Here is an 18,486-nt window from a genome sequence, read left to right as displayed (position 1 = left end):
GCTCATGCAGCAGACACGGGTACGGGCTCTTGCTCACTGTGTGTGGTCGTGGGACTCAGCGTGGGAAACCTCCTGGCTGGGGGTTGGGACGACCTTGGATTTTTAGCATCAGAGTCTGACACCTGCTTTCCCCGCCCCCGTGTCTTTTGTTTTTCTTGATAGAGATGATTTCAACATCCAGGTTCTTCATGCCTTCGTGGGGTTACATGAGTTCACTGACCTTAACCTTGTACAGGCTTTACGGTGAGTGTAGTCAAGGTGGGCGCCTTGGAAAGTGGGGGAGGCAGGTCTTCGGGAAGTGTGGCAGTTTAGGGAACTTTTACCTTTGGGGGTTATTGAGACTATCTGGAAGTATCTTAAAGAAAAGCAGTCTAAAGGCCTATGATTAAAATGATTGGCTGGTTAAAGGGAATTGAACTACGATGTATCCTGAAAGCAGATTTTGCAAAAGTCTTCCAAAGGTTTTTCATTTAATATTCTGGAAATTTTTGAAATTTAAATTTTGAAATCTTTCCTAATTTTCACTTTAGGAATTTTTTAATTTCCTGCTGCCCTAGATTAGGAAGTGGGTAGTTAGCTGTGCACTTCATCTGAGAAAGAGAAAAGTAAACTAAATTTTCCCTAAGTCTGTTACCTTGTGCCTTCTGAGAAATTGCCATTCTGTATTTTCACGGCTGTAAGGGTGAATGATAACATCCTCTTTGGTGTTGTCACTTAGGTAGATGAAAATAATCCAGGTGAAACCTATTGGCGGTGGGTCTCTCTTTAAAGGGATCATTGTGAAAGCTTTGATGGAAAATCTCTTTCCCAGCATCTCATCTTGTTTTACGGAAAGTGGAGTTCCTTTAGGATGAGCATTATTTATATTTCAGTTTCATGTATTATTCTGAGGAGGAGAGGCATTCTCTTGAATAGGAAACTCTTAATTTTTTATTTTTTACTCAATACTTGGCCTTTGACTGAGAGAGCGCACGCTGATATGGAGTGCTAAGTTTGTGTGACTGTCACAGAAGACCGTGGCCCCGCAGCTCTCCCTGTGGCCTTTGGGATAAAAATCACTGGGAGTGTAAGGATTCGCGGAGAAGTAAATTGCCTCCCCAAGTCCTGTAACACGCCCTGTCTTCGTCGCACAGGCAGTTCCTGTGGAGCTTCCGGCTGCCGGGAGAGGCCCAGAAGATCGACCGGATGATGGAGGCGTTTGCCCAGCGATACTGCCAGTGCAACAGCGGCGTCTTCCAGTCCACGGGTGAGTGAGCGTCCCTGGAGTGTGGTCCCGTCCTCAGGTTCCTTCCTCCGCACTGGACCATCTGTGAAACGAAAGGGCTCAGGTTCATTCATACCTAAGAACATGGATCTAAATGGTATCAGGGGTAGTCAAAACTTGGACACAATCCGAAAGCCCAACAGGAAGCAAGTAGGAATAAGGAGTATCTCTAAATCATGTAACTATTTGAAACCATGTTTTTAAGAGAGTTTTTATTGGCGTAGGAGAAGGCCGAGAAGACTGCAAAAAAGCAGGATTCCAAACTCTGAATTCCAATTTGGTTGCAGCATGGGTCTGTGCGGTGCTGTGGTGACGCGCATAGAGGCACGTGTCAGTACAGGGGACAAAATAGGTTACTGCGAGGCGTGGGTGACGGCGAGGCCGTGGGTGACGGCGAGGCGTGGGTGACGGCGAGGCGTGGGTGACGGCGAGGCGTGGGTGACGGCGAGGCGTGGGTGACGGCGGGGCGTGGGTGACGGCGGGGCGTGGGCGACGGCGGGGCGTGGGCGACGGCGGGGCGTGGGCGACGGCGAGGCGTGGGTGGCGGCGAGGCGTGGATCACACAAGGTATAGGGGCTTGTAGGCCATTTGTGTTTTCTTTTCCGTACCCTGTGTTGTTCTCCCGGTTTTCCGCGGCGGCCGTGTTCTGTTACGGTCCGAGAAAGCAGGCGCAGTGCAACTTGGGGTACACCGGGTGTGCCCTGCCGTGTGCAGTGGCAGCCGCCGCTGTCCGTGAGCGGCCGGCCCCGGGGCCTCGTCCCGCGCTCTGGTCTCCAGTCAGCGGGCGCTTCGTGTTCTTCCGCGCGGTTTCTCATCACCTTCCTGCTCTGTTCCTCAGACACATGTTACGTCCTGTCGTTTGCCATCATCATGCTCAACACCAGCCTGCACAACCCCAACGTCAAAGACAAGCCCACGGTGGAGCGGTTCATCGCCATGAACCGGGGCATCAACGACGGCGGAGACCTGCCCGAGGAGCTGCTCCGGGTGAGCGCGGCGCCGGCACACGTGCCCGCGGGCGTCTGTGCTTCCCACTCGCTTAAATTCCATTACAAAGTTGGTGTGAGGCTCCCGGGAGGGATCGGGAGGGGAGGTGGCCCCGAAATCTGACACTAAAGACATGAATGGAAGTCACGCTGCTGTCCTCCCTTAATTATCCGTCAGGCGTCTTATTTATTTTGTCACCGAGCTGCCTGAAGGCAGGAACGGTCATTTCTTCCTCTGCTCTCAGCGCCTAGCAGGGTGTGTGGCATTCAGGAGGCACACAAGTGCTTGCTGAGTGAATGAAGACAAAGGAGAGGGTGGAGCGCTATTTCTAGAATCAGAGACATGCAATGTCATCTTTTATCCCAGAATCTGTATGAGAGCATAAAAAACGAGCCCTTTAAAATCCCAGAGGACGATGGGAATGACCTCACTCACACTTTCTTCAATCCAGACCGCGAAGGCTGGCTGTTGAAACTCGGTAAGTGATGCCCTCTGGGTCGGGGCTCCTGATAAGGAAACTTAGCAAGAAAGGGTGTGTGTGCTTGCACACATGTACACGCGGTGGGACAAGGTCCACCTCCAGAAAGGAAGTGAGTGTGGGGACGCTAGAGACGTGGGGACAGACTTCACTCCGCCATCAATATTGCCCATGAGTGTTTGCGCTCCACATTTCCACTCTGGAAGCGAGGGACCAGGTTGCGTTTCAAGGCAGTGCCTGGTCCTTTTCCCTTCCCTGCCCTCTGAAGCCCTGGGAGGGTGGCCAGCTGCATTCATCTCTCTACTTCCCATCACACACATGTGTACTGGTGCTCCTGCTACCCCGCCCCGCCCCGGTGCATCATCACCCCTCCTACATCTGGCTCCACGGCAGCGTGCATGGCAAACCCGGAGGCCTTGGCTGCAGCGCGACCCACGCCACTCCTCATTCTTGGGCACTGGTTTTTCCTCCTCCTTTCCAACGCAATCAGCCACATCAGTGATTTTGTTCACTCAGGAAAATAAAACGTATCCCTCCTCCCTCTGCCAAAAGTGAGCTTATATGGCTGAGATCTGTGACATGCCTTGTCACAGAGGTGCTAGAGTCACTGTGGGGCTCACACGACGTTCACGTCCACACGTGACTTTTAGTAATTATTCCAGAACCCAGAGAGAGCCCTGGACTCCCTGGACATAATGATACCAAGTTTTTAGCCACAGAGAGAGAGAGTCCTTTCCTCCGTTTTCCGCCTTGGCCTTTTGAAGCGTGGGTTCCCATATGCTATCGGGGTGCTCATCAGAGTGAAGCTCCCTTCTGGTTCAGCCGCTTGTCACGGTGAGATCAGAAGTCACTACTCTCGGCCATTACTGATACGCCTGGAAAGTGCTGGAAAGGAATCGTTTACTTCTGACCAGTTCAGATAGCAGTAGGATTTATTATTTCCTTTTAAAAGCATATCCCAAGTCGTCGTATTTATACCTGATGACTTGAGCCATGAATTTTTAATGCCCTGCTTCACTGATTGGAGTTTTAAATGTCTCTTGAATTAGCCAACATTTCATGTATCTTTAAGCCGGTAGTATCTTTGAAGTTAAGGCTCTAAAATTACTAACCCAGGAGGCATCCGTTCTGTTCTTTAGCCTCATTGCCAAATGGATACAGTTAAAAGGAAACCTGCTGGAAATTTAAAAGTACAACCAAAGTTGCATCTACTTTCCCCTCCAGCGACATTTGTTTAAACCCTAATGCTGGTGTTGACAGACCCAGTACTAAAATTAGAACAGTACGAAGATTATCTTGGTTCTTGCACCAGGATGACATGCAAATTCGTGAGGCATCTATATTTTCAAAAAGAAAAACATGAAAATGTGGGACTCGATTTTTAGGTCATTGCGGTACCTTTTCTAAACCTCCACCAAACCCTCCTCAACTCTTCATATTGTGTTTTCATCGTAGCACACTTAGAATCACCTGTGTCTGTGCTGCAGAAGGCCCTGCCAGCGCTGGACTTATGTGTATATGTCTGTATGCATACAGCCATAAGAATGTGTACTGTTGTGTATACACACATGTACATGTGTATTCATGGGTGTACAAGTATGTGTGTGCATTCTTATACACACTCGAAAGAGTGATAGCCATCTGAAGAAAGACACTTAAAATGTCCCCAAAGTAATTTTTACTCTCTTTGCTTGGGATTCTGGATATAGTAATAAATGGTAGCTTTATGAGGACTCATTTGTGGCATCTCTGGGGCCAGGTTCCCTGTGGTGCCTGGGATTCTGCTCCTACCAGGTGGGAGTGGCCATGAGATGAGGCGCCTCATTTCCCCCCAGACAGCAGCCAGCGTTGGCTGTCACTGTTTTTGTTTGGCCCCCTGCACCCCCGCCCCCAGGCAGACACGAATGACGAATACATTGCACTTGAAGATGTAGGAGCTGGGTTTAATTTCTTTGTTTTAATTTTCTTTTCTCCCTCATGTGTATGTTTCCATGATTTGGGCTCTCCTTTTCCTTGCCCCAAACGCCAGGAGGTATGTAACCCCCTCAACCTGCTCGCTCCTCTGCCCAGGCCACTGTAACTGCTGCAGCCTTTTCTTATTTGTTATTTTTGGTTATTTTGTTTTTTAATTGCTGGTGGTAGTGTTAATGCTGCTTCTAACTTACTGCACAGTCCCTAGGGAACTGGTCAGGATCAGGGGTTCGGAGCAACTTGCATGTTTTCCCACTGGGAGTGGTAGACAGGGCGTCAGATAGCAGGGTGCCAGGGCACGGACAACTAAACCTTTCTGAGCACGGTCACGCAGAAAACCTCCGGAGGGTGCGTTAGCAAAAGCAGAGGAAGAAGTCACTGGATTTTTTCTTGTAATTATTGGCCGGGCGTGTGCTCTATATGTCGAATTCCACTCGATTCCCGTGAGTTAAAAAGTAATTTCTAAAGTGGAGAAGAGGAGGAAGAGGAGGATGCCGTGACTTCCCAGAGCTGTGTGCTTCTGACAGACTGATCAGAAAGCAAACTCGGAAAAGAAATTACACAAATGAGGACATTTGCCTTTGCATGAAAAAGGGAGCTGGTGTTTCCTGAACTCAAAATGATACCGAGTAAAATTTAAAAAAAAAAAAAAAAAGAAAGAAATCAAAACCCCCTCCTTGAAGTGCTTTTCCTTCATTTCCTGGGGGTTAGGGGAGGGCATTCCAACCTCAGCTCCTTTTGTTTTGTTTTGGTTTTCTCCCTCCTCTTTTTCAACAAGTCATGTAGAAGCCCTAAGTCGGCTCTTAGTTACATTGTTGCTGTCCACTCTCCATTGCTGATTTGGGGAAACATGTTTTCCTGGCCGGGAGCCACTCAGGTGTGTGCTTCACACGCTGAAAGACCCCGCCAAACCTTGACCCCTGTTAGAAGGTCCTGGGGACTGGGCAGGGTGTCTCCAACAGCAGGGGCAGCCGCCCTCCAGCCTTTCCACCTCAGGGGTCAGAGAGCCGAGGGCAGAGGTGGTCCTGTGAGTTCCACAGGGACTGTCCTAGGTGCGCACATTGACCTGTCTGCTTGTTTCATGTCTGTTTTTCTTTCAACATGGAAATGTTCCCCCTGGGACCGCAGTGGTGCTTCATGGTAGAGGTGTCTGACACCACCCATGGTCAGACCGAATAGCTAAGCTTTCGTAACAGGGAGAGGGCGTTTCCAGCTTTGCTTTGCGCCTGGGTGTCCTTCCATCTTCGTCTTTTTGGCATCTGACCCTTTTCCATGGCTTCCTGAGCCCTGTGCCCCTGGGTGGCCCTGTGAGGGGAGCGTGTGGTAGTCACTGGGTGAGGTGTCCTGGGTGCTGAGCCCCGTGTGGGAAAGGAGGCCCAAGACGGCAGAGCCGAGTTCTCAGACTCCGAGATGGGGCGGTTTCCTTTCTATAGCAAAGTGGTTCCAATTCTAAGGATACTCCTGTCTTCTTTTTCCTTATTTATTTCGATTCTGCCCAGCCTTGCCCGTTTTCCACATGCATGACCTATTTCCATCTATGGTTTTTTTTCCTAATCCATGCTTTTAGGGACCAGAGGCACGTGCTCACATCAGCTGCCAAATCGCCATGGGGGAGAGAGTCAGTCTGCTCGACACTGTCCCAGGGTGGGCGGGCGGGTGTGTGGCACTTACGTGCTTCTGTCAGACCCCCTTTCAGAGCCCTGGTCTGTGCCAGTTAGAACCTTGGCGATGGGTGATCAATGTCTTAACCTCCCCAGGAGTGCAGGCACCCAGGGAGAGCCATCAAATGGGACCCAAAAGCCCAATAGTCAGTCCTTCCACTTGCTGTCAGGTCCTATGCCAGGTGCTTTATTTCCAGACGTTTGTGCTGCTCCTGCAGTCGTATCCTTTAAGGAAACCCGGTGTGAGCACGTAGCACATTCCAGCAGCCAGAAGTACTCCTTTAAATGCACCCTGCTCTTTTGTAAGGGTAAGGGATCCCACTGGATCACACCCACGGCTCTTGCTTTCTGTGAAGATCGGAGGGTGGTATTCTCTGTAGGTCAAGTCTTAGCAAAAAGAGCGCATACTGTCCAGGGCCATAAAAAGTGTTAGGAGATGCCACGCATATCTTAACCTCTGGATGATTGTGTGGGTCATGTTCAGAGAGCTCGCCCTTGACCCAGTGGAAAAGGAAGGCGTGGTTCATGGCCGTGGCCGAGAGCAGGACTGGCTTCACTCAGGCAGGTCGTCCCCTGACTCCGTACCCATCTCAGCAGAACAGCCCCACCCCAGCTTTTTTGGGTGTGTTTAACTGAGAGATACTGAAAAGAACTGAGAGAAGTTGCCACTAGCTCATAGCCACCCCCGTTATGGTCCTTTGGCCCGTGGCCTTTTATCTAGCTGTTTTTGTTACAAGCGTCTCGTGAGGAGTCCAGAATGAAAAGGCGCCACAGCGGGCCCTCTGCTTACCAGTCAATTCTCCCCGATACAGGAATTCTGTGCTGTGTCACCCCGGTCTCTGGGGAAGTTTTATTTTCAGGATACTGGCCCAGGAGCCCAAAAGTATAGAAATGCACTTCAGTTAGGAAGGTGGGGTAGTGGGTGAGTTCCACGGTTCAGGAAAAGCTGATTTGATTGTGAAAGGCTTAAGGTGTCCTCCTTCCTGTTTCTCCTTCCTGCCCCCTTCTGGTGAACCGGCTCCACACGGGCACCTAGGCTGGTTGGCCCGGCAGTGTAGCTTGGACCAGGGGACAGGCCCTCTCCCCTCTCTCTCTTTTGTTTGCCCGTTTCCACCACACCGAAAGCCGCTTCTCTAGCCCCGTCAGACTTGCGTTGCGTGTCATCATTGCCCCAGTCTCCCTCCCCACCCCCGTGCCCTCATCCCGCTGTCCTGATCCCATCTCCGGGTGCCTCCCACTTGCTTGCTCTGCTTGTACCCACAGACTTTCACTCCGTGAAAGGTGCTTCTGTCCTGGCTCTGTGTCTTGTCACCGATGTAAATCTTGCCGTGGCCTCAGTGTCCCCTGGCGCCCTGGCCCTCGCAGCTTCTCCTCACTCAGAGGAGAGCTTCGTACCCCGCGGACCTGCACTGCCTGGTCACTCCTGTGGGACACCCGTCTCTTTTTGCTCTGCAGGTGGCAGGGTGAAGACTTGGAAAAGACGCTGGTTCATTCTGACTGACAACTGCCTTTACTACTTCGAATATACGACGGTGAGCCCTGCTGGTTGGCCTTGGGACCGGAAGTGGGCCCGGCCTCCATCTCGAAATCCCCATCAGACATGGCTGGAGAAGGCAGTGGGGCCAGTGGGGAGACAGTCAGATTTGTCCTTCTGCATTGTTGTGGGTGGGAGGAGAGTTCAAGGGCAGTGGGAGAGCTAAGACACATCTCAGTGTTGGGAAGCCTGAAGATAAGTGTGGTGTCTGGCCAGAGGAGCTGTGGTGCAGAGCCACCATCCAGGCCCACATTGGGACAGGGGACACCTGGCCAGGAGAAAGCGGTGGAGGGAACTTGATGCGTGGCATTAGGAACAGGTTTTAGAGCTGGGCTGGAATGAACTCGGATCAGTTGCCGAGAAAGTTTGTGGTCCTCTTGAAAGGGAGGTGAAATAATCGTGATTTGGAGAAATCAAGTTTCCTAGGGTAGCAGAAGTGCTGAGGCATTAGATTCAGAAGAAACAGCCAAGGGGTAAAATATAATACAGAGGAAAAAGAACTGAAATGAAATGGGAAAATTTAGAGATTATCTGGAGTTTTAGGAAATTGAACTTTTCTTAAGCTGTGGCAGCGTTGCTGGTTTTTATTCAGTGGTGAAGAAATTAAGTACAACTGCTAATACAGTGGTACCTCGATTTTCGAACGTCTCCGTTGATGAATATTGCGGTTTATGAACGCCGTAAACCCCGAAGTAAATGCTTTGGTTTTCAAACACGTCTCAGAAGTCGAACATGTCACGCGGCTTCCGCTGAGTGCAAGGCCTAGCTGTCGGCTGTTTTCGAATATTTCAGAACTCGAACAGACTATGTTTGAAAACCGAGGTACCACTATATGTGTTACCTATAAGTCTCTTATAATAAGAGCCTATGGAAATAAAAATCATCAACTAAAACTTTTTTGAAGCGCCTTCTCACAGAGCACTCAGCAAGCCGGGCAGGTCTGTCCTTTCTGCCATTCTTCTTGGTCCCCTGAGGAGCAGGGTGGGTGTACAGCTGGCAGCATCGGCCGTGTGTCTTGAAACAAGTCCAGGCAGTTGAGTGGGAATGCTTTGCTTTTGTTCTCCAACCGTCTTCACTGAGTTAAAGTCGTGGATCTACTGAGAACATGATGATTTAGAAGTGTCACTTACAGTAAGTGCAGAGCAAGGTGGTCTGTAAGTAAAAGACGGAAATCCTGGCTGTATTTCTGTAAAACGTAGCCGGAACCAGGCTCAGTACCTAATTTGGCACCTCACTGCTTAGGAGCAAAGTGGGTTTTCTGCTGCTGTGCCCACACTTTGCATGCTTCGTCCCTGTGGACAGCGTATATACGTGTCAGCTTGTAACACAGAGTCACTCGTTTTGAAAGTGTGCTGTCTGTTAGGGCATTCAGTAGTTTTGAAGGGTTTTGTGTGTGAGAGGGGCTAAACTCATACCACTTAAGTTCTGCAGCAGGCTTTGCTTTTCTGTTATTAAAATCTTTTCAACTATGAGAATGTATTTCAAATATGCAAAACAGTAAAAAGATGGCTTCTTCCTGTTTCCCCCCACAAAGTACCACTATGAATAGTTTGGTGAACTTCTTCCTGTCCAGCACCCCCGGCCCCCCACACACACACATTGCCTTTTTTCTTAAAGATACCTAGACTGATGACATCTTTAAAATCTTGTTTGGATTTTTTTTCACTGTTCTCTGGGTCAAGATGAAACATATACAGACTTGTAAGCAACGCACCCTCAGTGCTGGGACAGTCCCAGCAGTGATGCAGTGAGACTCTAGAACCTTGGGTTCTTCCCGATACCAACCATGCCAGCATCCTCTGAATGCCATTTAGCAATGTGTCAGCGTTGTCCAGGCCGTGGGGAAACAGAGATTACATTTCCCAAGACGGGGAACCCTCGGGGTTGATGGGAGGTGGAAGCTTCCACACAGAACCACCTCACACAGAGGTAGAAACAGGTGGGGCTATAGCACCCGAATACGGAGGGGCTGAGCTAGTGTGACATCGACACCTCGACCACGGCAGCAAGGACAGAGGCTGCGGGCGGGCACAGGGCCCTCACCACGCAGCCCTGGGGCACCCACCAGCCCCAGCCACCACCCCGTGCCCTCGTCGGGGGTAGCAAACCAGGCAGTTCTCCCCTTTCCCTCTTCTGATCGAGGAACAGTAGTCTGCTGCTGCATAGAAATTGGTGGAACGGGAACTGAAAAGAAGGGACTCCCTGCGACATCAGTGAGGGCTCCAGACCGTGTTCGGTTGGGAGAACTTCCATAGAGGGTGGGAGCGTGGGCATGATGTCCCTCCCAAGGGGATGGGACCCTCCTGATGTTGGGCGTTCACGGTGTGAGAGGAGAGCCAGAGCTCGGGGGGTCTGAGAGGAGCTCGCCCTCCACTCGCCGTCCTTTCCTGACACTGGGGAGTGACCAGCATACAATCCAGCCAGTTCTCTGGAACTTTCAGACTTAAAACAAATGAGAACACGTTTACAATGTAACTGTAATTGTAGAATTATAACTTATTTATTAACAAATAAGTTAAAACTTTAAGGAATGGAACAGATCAGCCAAAACTATAATCACCATAGAGAAAAGGCCTGAGACAGTCTCAGACATTCTGTCTGAAAGACAAGTATTAAAACAATTAGCTAAGATATGGAGGACAGATAACGACGATCCCAATACCAGAATAATTGGTGCCTGCAAATACATGAGATCATTGGCCTGAAAAGGAGGAAAAACCCCAAACCTGCAAATCAAAAGAGCACATGGTATTTTGGGAACCTTTGTCACAGGAAGCTGGGCGCCAAAGCTTAGCCCAGCTACACTGTCGAGTTTGGAACAAAGGCTGTGGCCCCGTGGGTTGGCTGCTCGGCAGGGACGGGGTGTGATGGCGGTTGTCAGACGTCTGATGTGTGTGGAAGCGTGTGCGTGTAGCGACCTTTGCTGAGCCTGGAAGCACTGAGGGAGGGCCTGTCAGTGCGAGGGGGCGACGGAGGTGTTTGGCATAGGAGTTGAGGTGCCTTTTGAGATCCAGGTGGAATTTTGGGGGGCGCTTTCTCTTTGAGGGTCCCACAGTCTGGTGAGGGGGGAGAGAGGGCAGGAGATAATGAGCAGGGATGACATGTGACACAACTATAGTCCCACGTGTTAGGGTCCCCAGGACGAGACGGGCTTTCAGGGAGGTGCTGACTCCAGAGCTGAGGCTTAGAGCTGAGCTGGGGAGTCAGGCAGAGAGATAGGACCGTTTTCTGCATGATGGAGCTTACGTGTCCCTGCCGAGGGCCATACACGCATCTGTCGGACCCCCTGCCCCAGCCCTGGTGTGCACCTTGCAAAGGCCTTGGGTTAGAGGGATTCACGGTGTGTCATCCCCACTACGCCCTTTCTTGTTTGAGAGCATTGGGCCTGGGCCCTGCTGAGCTGCAAGAAGGTGGGAGAAGATTGAGGACTGGGGTTCCGTGGCAAGGAATGTGATAGAGGAGGGGTGTGCGAAAGAGCCCTGACGCCCCTCCTCAATTCTTCTGTAGGATAAGGAGCCCCGTGGAATCATCCCCTTGGAGAACCTGAGCATCCGGGAGCTGGAGGATTCCAAGAAGCCAGTGAGTATCAGGGGAGGCCGCTGGGGATGGGGCCGCCTGGGGGGGGCGGGGCTGACTGGGGGCGGGGCTGCCTGGGGGCGGGGCCGCTGGGGATGGGGCCGCCTGGGGGCGGGGCTGCCTGGGGGTGGGGCCGCTGGGGATGGGGCCGCCTGGGGGCGAGGCAGCCTGGGGGTGAGGCCGCTGGGGGTGAGGCAGCCTGCGGGGAGCAAAGGGATGGGCGCGGCGGTGCTGTGCAAGAGAGTGAAATTGCAAAGGTTCGCTTTAAAACACCCCTGGAGAGTGCTACCAGGCCTTGAGTTTAACCTGACTGAAAATCACCTTGGTGTTCAAGCTGAAGATGGGCTCCAGATAACCTCGTTGTTCTGTCATCTGCTTCATTGTCACTTACTGAAGGTCAAACAGGCTAGACGGTCCCTGTTTTATGGGTTTCAAATGCCTTCAGAGTTGTTTACCTTTGTTTTGGAATCTCACCGTGCTGCTGGCTTAGCTTGAAAAGGCACTGAGTGGCCTGCAGTTCCCTCCGTCTTCGTTGCGTGTTAGGAGTAGAGCTCACATATGTCTGGTTGATGCCTTTGCTGACGAGGCCTGTTTGTAGAGTTTGCTCTCCCCGGAACTCCACTTCCAGGCTCCTCTCTCCTCCTGGAGCGCTTGTGTCGCCTGTGATCTGGGAGGGTCAGAATATCGAGCCTCGTGGGAGGTAAACCAACGTTTCTTTCCTGGTTAGCAGCTCACTCAGATCTTTGTTGCTGTCTCCCTCTTTTTTTGATCCTCAGAACTGCTTTGAGCTTTATATCCCGGACAATAAAGACCAAGTAATCAAGGCCTGCAAGACCGAGGCCGACGGGCGCGTGGTGGAGGGCAACCACACCGTGTACCGGATCTCTGCCCCGACGCCCGAGGAGAAGGAAGAGTGGATCAAGTGCATCAAGTAGGTGGCGTCTGAGCGACGGGTCTGCCTCACCTGCCCACGCCTCGCAGCTCTCAGGCGTTTGCCGTGCAGCTGTTGAGCGCACTGCCCTTTAAATCTGTAGGGACGGGCTGGACTGTGGTTTGCGCTTACCTTCCGGGCTTCCTGGCCATCACAGCAGGTTTAGCGAGCACCCACATGTGGGTCCCCAAGTGCACTTCACAGGCCCAAAGAGGGAGCATGTGAGCAAGCCACAGGTACACGTGCCGTTCGCTACACTGGTTTTTCCATGTCTTAGGGAGCAAGTCTCATTGTCATGGCGGCAGTTCAGGGGTGATAGTGGTCGTCATGTTTTATCATTTTTTAGTCCTGTGAGATGCTGGTGTCCCATTGACAGATGAGGAAACTGAGGCCCATGGAGGTTGAGTCGTTTGCCTGAAGTCACATGGCCGCGACCCAGAGTCACTCCGTGTCGTGACGGAGCTGCGGGTCTGGGGGGAAGGCTCCCGAGTCGGTGTGCTGGTCACACGGACCTGCGGGTCCAGGGCTCTGCTCCACGCTCCTGCGCTGCCTGAGCACCAGCCGCACAGCGAGAGGCATGTTATGGGGCGGGTGTCCAGGCGCCCAAGCCTCCTCCCCATTCTGCCTGGGACTTCCGTGACGCCTGTCCAGATCACTACCATGCCCCACATGCACGTCATTGGTGGTCTTGGTGGCACGTCTTCCTGAGAGCGTGTCCCCAGTGTCCTCGCTGTCCCCACCGGGCGCTCCATCCAGCAGACGTTACCCAGCTGTTTCCTTAGCATCGTCCCATTCCTGGGCCTCTTGACTTCCCCTGGAGACAAGGGGGGCTGCACTGACAGGTGGCCTTGATTGTCCCATGTGGTGGGCGTTCTCCCCTCAGGCCACAGCCTGCCCTGAGCGGGCTGAGAGGACTCGAGTCGTCGTTTGGGGGCATCTCGACTAAAACCAGAGTAGTGTTTTGCCCAGGGTAAATGGTGAACAAACAGTAGTTTCCTCCCACCCATTCTGGGTGGCCAGATGCCTTCTAGGCGGGGTCCCCTGGGGACATGCTTCAGATACTGTCCAGCCACAGCTTCCCCAAGGAGCCGTCAAGACATTGCTCATAGGCACAGTACCTCTGAACGGGTCCCAGTCCCCGCACACGAGCTGACACTCACGTGGTCAAGTGCAGCGCTAGCTGTCTCCTTGGCTTGTGAGCTCCCCCGGAAACTGCTCAGCGCCCACAGTACAGCTTCTCTGGAGAAGCAAATGCAGCTTCAAAACTTGCGGATCACAAGTTGCCCAAAGGCTGAGCATACAGGGGATGAGGCCGCTGTCAGCGTCCTGTACTGGCTTCTCTGTGCCTCCCTGTCTACCAGGCTGCAGACGCACAGCAGGCCTGACCAGCCGCTCACTGGGGCCCCAGCGGCAGCACTGACTGCCCAGTATCGGGTCTTGGTCATGGAGCTGGCAGCATGGGGACCCAAGTGACCTGGTACAGACCGCGTCCGCCATCTGAAAGCACGTGTGCCAGGTGCTGCCATGTAGCACATTGGATCAAGTGGCGCTCACTGCTCCAGACAAACGCCAGCTGTCACCATGGGACTAAAGTACCACGTTTGTTTTTCTGGGTTAGAACACAACTAAAAGAATGTATGATGTTCTGTTCTTAAACTCAAATTGAGTATTAGGGGGATGTGGACAATAAACACCCCAAAATGATCTTGTCACCTGTGCTGGGTGCCTCTTGGAGCTTGTCCCTTAAGCCATGCTGTGGCCACACTGCCTTGGCCTTGACGGTGATGCCCAAGCAGGGCAGTGGGCCTGGGGCATCGTCTCTTCCGGTCCTGGTCCTCAGCCTCTTCTCTTTGTCCCCTTTTCTGCATTCTAGAGCGGCCATCAGCAGGGACCCTTTCTACGAGATGCTGGCGGCTCGGAAGAAGAAGGTGTCCTCCACAAAAAGACACTGAGTCTGTGCAGTGGGCCGGTCCGTTCCCGCACCTCCCGTGTCGGGGGGCTCTCCCTGAGTTCTAAAGACTCACTTAAGCTTTTGCTATTTTTTTCTAAGTGGGAGGAGGGTAGCAGTTAGCGCTGGGGAAGAGGGACCCTGACCCCCATCCAGCAGGGGCTTGAGTCTCTCTCTGAAGACAACGGAGCTCGGTTTACCTCCCGGTTATTTCACTGAAGAAGCCTTCAGCCCTGCTCCGTGAGTTCCTGTAAGGATATACTGTTACATGTTCAGAAAAGGTGGAATGGGAGTGAAGCCACGTACTCTAAAGATATATTTTTGTTTTCTAAAAAGAGAAAGTAAAATAGAGCTGTTCAGATGTGCCCTGCCCCATGTGCCTGGGGAAGCTTCTCCCTGGGCAGCTGCTAAGGGGTGTCAGCCCTGGGCCCAGGGGGGCAGGCTGCCTCCTGCACTTTGGGGAGCCGGCGGGCATGCCAGAGGGTGGAGGAGGCAGCAAGCACTCCGGTCTTGACACAGCGTCCGCCTGGGATCTGCGGCGGCCTTGGTAGGTGGCAGGCAGGTGGCGGGCGGGTGGGTGGGCAGCGGGCGCCGCGACGGGCAGCTCTGGCTGATGCTTTTCCTGTCCAAGTGCCCTGGGACCACTGAACGGAGAAGAGGCTGGACAATGCGTTGCTTTTCTCTTTCAGAATTCATTCTTGTCGGGTTTTAAAATAAGAAGTGAGCATTTTTTCTTGAGCTAAATACCTAATAACCAAAACTGTGAGGCAGGTGACCCCAGCAGAGGCTCTGGGGTGACCTAACTGTTCTTACTTGGTTTTCCTTCCTCCCCCCAAACTCCAGTCCTCGTTTTAGAGGAAGGAGGAGCTCTTTCCCCGTCACCTTAGGGCTTCAGTGTTTTCTGACTCAAAGCTGGCCCTCACCTGGACCGCTCTCCATGCATTTTGTGGGGCCCCTAGCAGGGAACTGGGTCTTTACCTGCTCGGCGGGGCAGGTGGAGGGGCGAGGGGGTGAGAAGGTCGGCCTCCCCGGTCACTTTGCTTTCCCATCGCACAACGACAGCGTGCGTTGGCATCACCCCTCCACGGTGTGAAGGGAGCCGTGAAAAGCAGCCCTCCTGCCATTCTCTCAGGGACTCTCGGGCACTCCTGCCACTTGCCAGGGCCTGTGTGCCGATCCAGCCAGAGCAGGGGCTGGCTGGGCAATCTTGGCCTGTCCCTCCCTGTGCCCAGGACCAGGCAGTGCTGGCCCAGTGCTGCCTCACGGAAGAAGGCGGAAGAGCCGTTGGTCTCCTCCGGGCAGCGGGACCCCGGCTCCCCCGACACCTTTAAAGCAGGCTCACATCTCTGGAAATAGCTTTTGTAAAACGGAGTGGTGGAGGAGTGTTGGGGGGACTCTCGGGTCCCCCCTTCATGCAGGTCCTACCTGGAGTGGCTTCGGGTACTTTAATGCCAGATCTCGTGAAGGTGACAGAGGAGGATCCAGGCTGGAAACCTGAACTTTCTGGGCAGCAGAACCAGGGCGGAGCAGCTGACGTCCAGGTGGCCTCGTGCCGGAACCCTCCGCTGCCTGCAGGTGACCTGGACAGAGAGGCACCTGTCAGTATTATTAGTCTATTTATCAGAGGTGTACATAATCCATGTATAGTTTTTCTCCTTTCAGATTATTTTGTATTTGTTTAAAAAAAGTTTTGTCAAAATATATAAAGAAAAGACTGAAAGTTATTGACAGGGTTTTTTAAAAATTATAATTATTCCAATTGTTTTTCGTTTGGTTTGTTTTTTTTGCATTGTAAACTAGCGCCAAGGAACTGCAGCAAATAAACTCCAAATCTGCCCAAAGCATCTTTGTAGTCTGTGGCCTTCTGCCTGTCATTCCCAGGGTGGCTCTGGGCAGGAAGGTCAGGCTCCCAGTGCTGGTGTGGGAGGAGGTATCACTTCCCTTTTCTTCTTAAGTCTAGTGATAAGATAAATTGGAAGTCGGGAGGAGGGCACAGCAAAAAAGACAGAACGGGGTGGCTGGATGGCTCAGTCGGTTAGAGCGCGAGCTCTCAACAACAAGGTTGCCGGTTCAATTCCCGCTTGGGATGGTGGGCTGCTCCCCCTGCAACTAAGACTGAAAACGGCAACTGGACTTGGAGCTGAGCTGTACCTTCCACAACTAGATTGAAGGACAACGACTGATGGATCCTGGAAAACACACTGTTCCCCAAATAAAAAAATTCAAAAAACACAGTCATTGCCAACTTATTTGAAGAAGAAACAAATGTCAAACATTCAACTTTAAAGATTGAGAAATGTGCCTTCAGCTGATCCCATACATTTGCAGTATAGTTTTGTTTTCAGCTATGCCTGCGTGATGCAGGGAAGAGTCGCAGTGAGACAGAACTCAGAAGCGGAGAGGACACTTGGCACGGCCTCACAGAATAGAGACAGGCCCGGGCCTGTCCCCTTGGCGGGCAGTCCTTTCACCCACTGCTCGGACTTGTCTTTCCCCACCAACAGCAGTAAGTTCCCATCTCTGCTTGCTTCACACTCGCGGGCCCACCCCTGTCATCTACCAAGAAGGGGTGGTGACCTCTCCACCGAGAAGAGAGACCATTAGATGTGAAGGACAGCTCTCCTCCCTTCTGATAGCAACTCAACCATGGTTCTCCTTTGTTGTTCCCTCCCATCTGTGGAGGAAGTGACCACCTCCTTGCCTGCCTCTCTCCCTCTGCTCTTCATCAGTTTTTCCCTCATGCAGACCCTTAAATCCCCACTGATGCCTTTCCCTCAAGCTATAGACATGCACGAGTCTCTCCTTTGGAAAAGCAACTCGCGAAGCTCAGGAAGGCGATGCCTGCTCACCCCACTTGTTTCCAGCGTTGTACTGAGGGTCTTGCCAGGGCAATCGGGCAGGACAAAGAAACGACATGCTGCTAGGAGAGGAAGACGCGTGCCTCATCTAAGGAATCTATTAGGTTGGTGCAAAAGAAATTGCGGTTTTTTTGTTTTTAACCTTTTAAACCGATTACTTTTGCACCAACCTAATACAAAACCCTGTGAGAGCTAATGCATGAATTCAGCAGGGTTGCAGGATACAAGATCGATACATGAAAATCGATTTTTTTCAATACGCTACTAGTGAACAACCCAAAAACGAAATCAAGAAAATCTCACTTGCAATAGCATCAAAAAATAGTGGGGTTTTTTTTAGGAATAAAAAAAAATTTTTTTTGAAGGAAGATGTACACAGAACTACAAAACATCGTGAAGGAAATTAAAGGAGACTTAAACAAATGGAAAGGCCCAGCATTGATGGATTGGAAGACTTAATATTGTTACCATGATACTCCCCACATTGATCTATAGATGCAGCACAACCCCTACCAAAACCCCTGCTCTCTTGTTTTTGTAGAAATGGAAAAACCCAAAGTTCATATGGAAATGAAAGGGACCAAGAATAGCCAAAACTATCCCGAAAAAGGATGAATTTGGAGAACTCACATTTCCTGATCTCAAAACTCAAAAGACCGTCAAGACTGAGTGCTACTGGCCTAAGGACAGACATACAGATCCGTGGAATAGAATTGGGAGTCCAGAAATCAGCTCGTACATTTATGGGCAATTTGTTTTAGACAAGAGGGCCACAATTCATGGGGGTGGGGGCTGGTTAGGGGAGAGAATAGTCTTCAACAAGTGGTATTGGGGTAACAATACCACATGAAAAAAATTAAGTTGAGCCCTTACCTCACACCATCTACAAAAATTAACATGGATCAAAGACCTAAATGTTAAAGAGCTAAGATATCAGAACTAGAAGAAAACAGACGAAAGTCTTCATGACCTGGGATTAGGCAACGGTTTTTTAGGTGTCACATCACATTACCAGCAACCAAGACAACTTCTCAAAAAGGATAAATTGGACTCCATCAAAATTAAACATGTTTGTGCTTTAAAGTATACTGTCAGGAAAGTGAAAGGACAACCCAGAGAATGAGAGAATATTTGTAAGTTATATCAAATAAGAGTCCCTTATACAGCATGCCTAAAGTACTCTTAGAACTCGACAATAAGAAAAAAAGAAAAGAAAAGAAAACAGTTAAAAGCCAGGCAACACGAGGTGGGCATTTCTCCAGAGACGTGCGATGACCA

General features: G+C 51.4%; 1 protein-coding gene across 5 annotated transcripts in view; it reads left to right on the top strand.

The window, feature by feature from the left end:
* Positions 1 to 16,194, top strand: part of CYTH1 (cytohesin 1) — a 69,885-nt gene extending 53,691 nt beyond the window's left edge. For 3 of the 5 annotated variants that reach the window (XM_074320624.1, XM_074320623.1, XM_019735630.2), the window contains exons 6-13: positions 163 to 243; positions 1,134 to 1,246; positions 2,103 to 2,251; positions 2,618 to 2,730; positions 7,815 to 7,893; positions 11,403 to 11,474; positions 12,248 to 12,402; positions 14,276 to 16,194. In XM_074320624.1, coding sequence (XP_074176725.1) covers positions 163 to 243; positions 1,134 to 1,246; positions 2,103 to 2,251; positions 2,618 to 2,730; positions 7,815 to 7,893; positions 11,403 to 11,474; positions 12,248 to 12,402; positions 14,276 to 14,354 — 841 coding nt within the window. In that variant the 3' untranslated portion in view covers positions 14,355 to 16,194. Of the gene's footprint in view, positions 1 to 162; positions 244 to 1,133; positions 1,247 to 2,102; positions 2,252 to 2,617; positions 2,731 to 7,814; positions 7,894 to 11,402; positions 11,475 to 12,247; positions 12,407 to 14,275 lie in introns of those variants that run through there. The other 2 variants (XM_074320621.1, XM_074320622.1) reach the window with 2 other exon arrangements.
* Positions 16,195 to 18,486: the final 2,292 nt, after the last annotated feature.

The sequence above is a fragment of the Rhinolophus sinicus genome, linkage group LG15 (genome assembly GCF_036562045.2).
Source record: "Rhinolophus sinicus isolate RSC01 linkage group LG15, ASM3656204v1, whole genome shotgun sequence".
NCBI classification, from domain to species: Eukaryota; Metazoa; Chordata; class Mammalia; order Chiroptera; family Rhinolophidae; genus Rhinolophus; species Rhinolophus sinicus.
The sequence above is the reverse complement of the archived record's forward strand: the minus strand, read 5'-3'. Positions and strand labels throughout refer to the sequence as shown.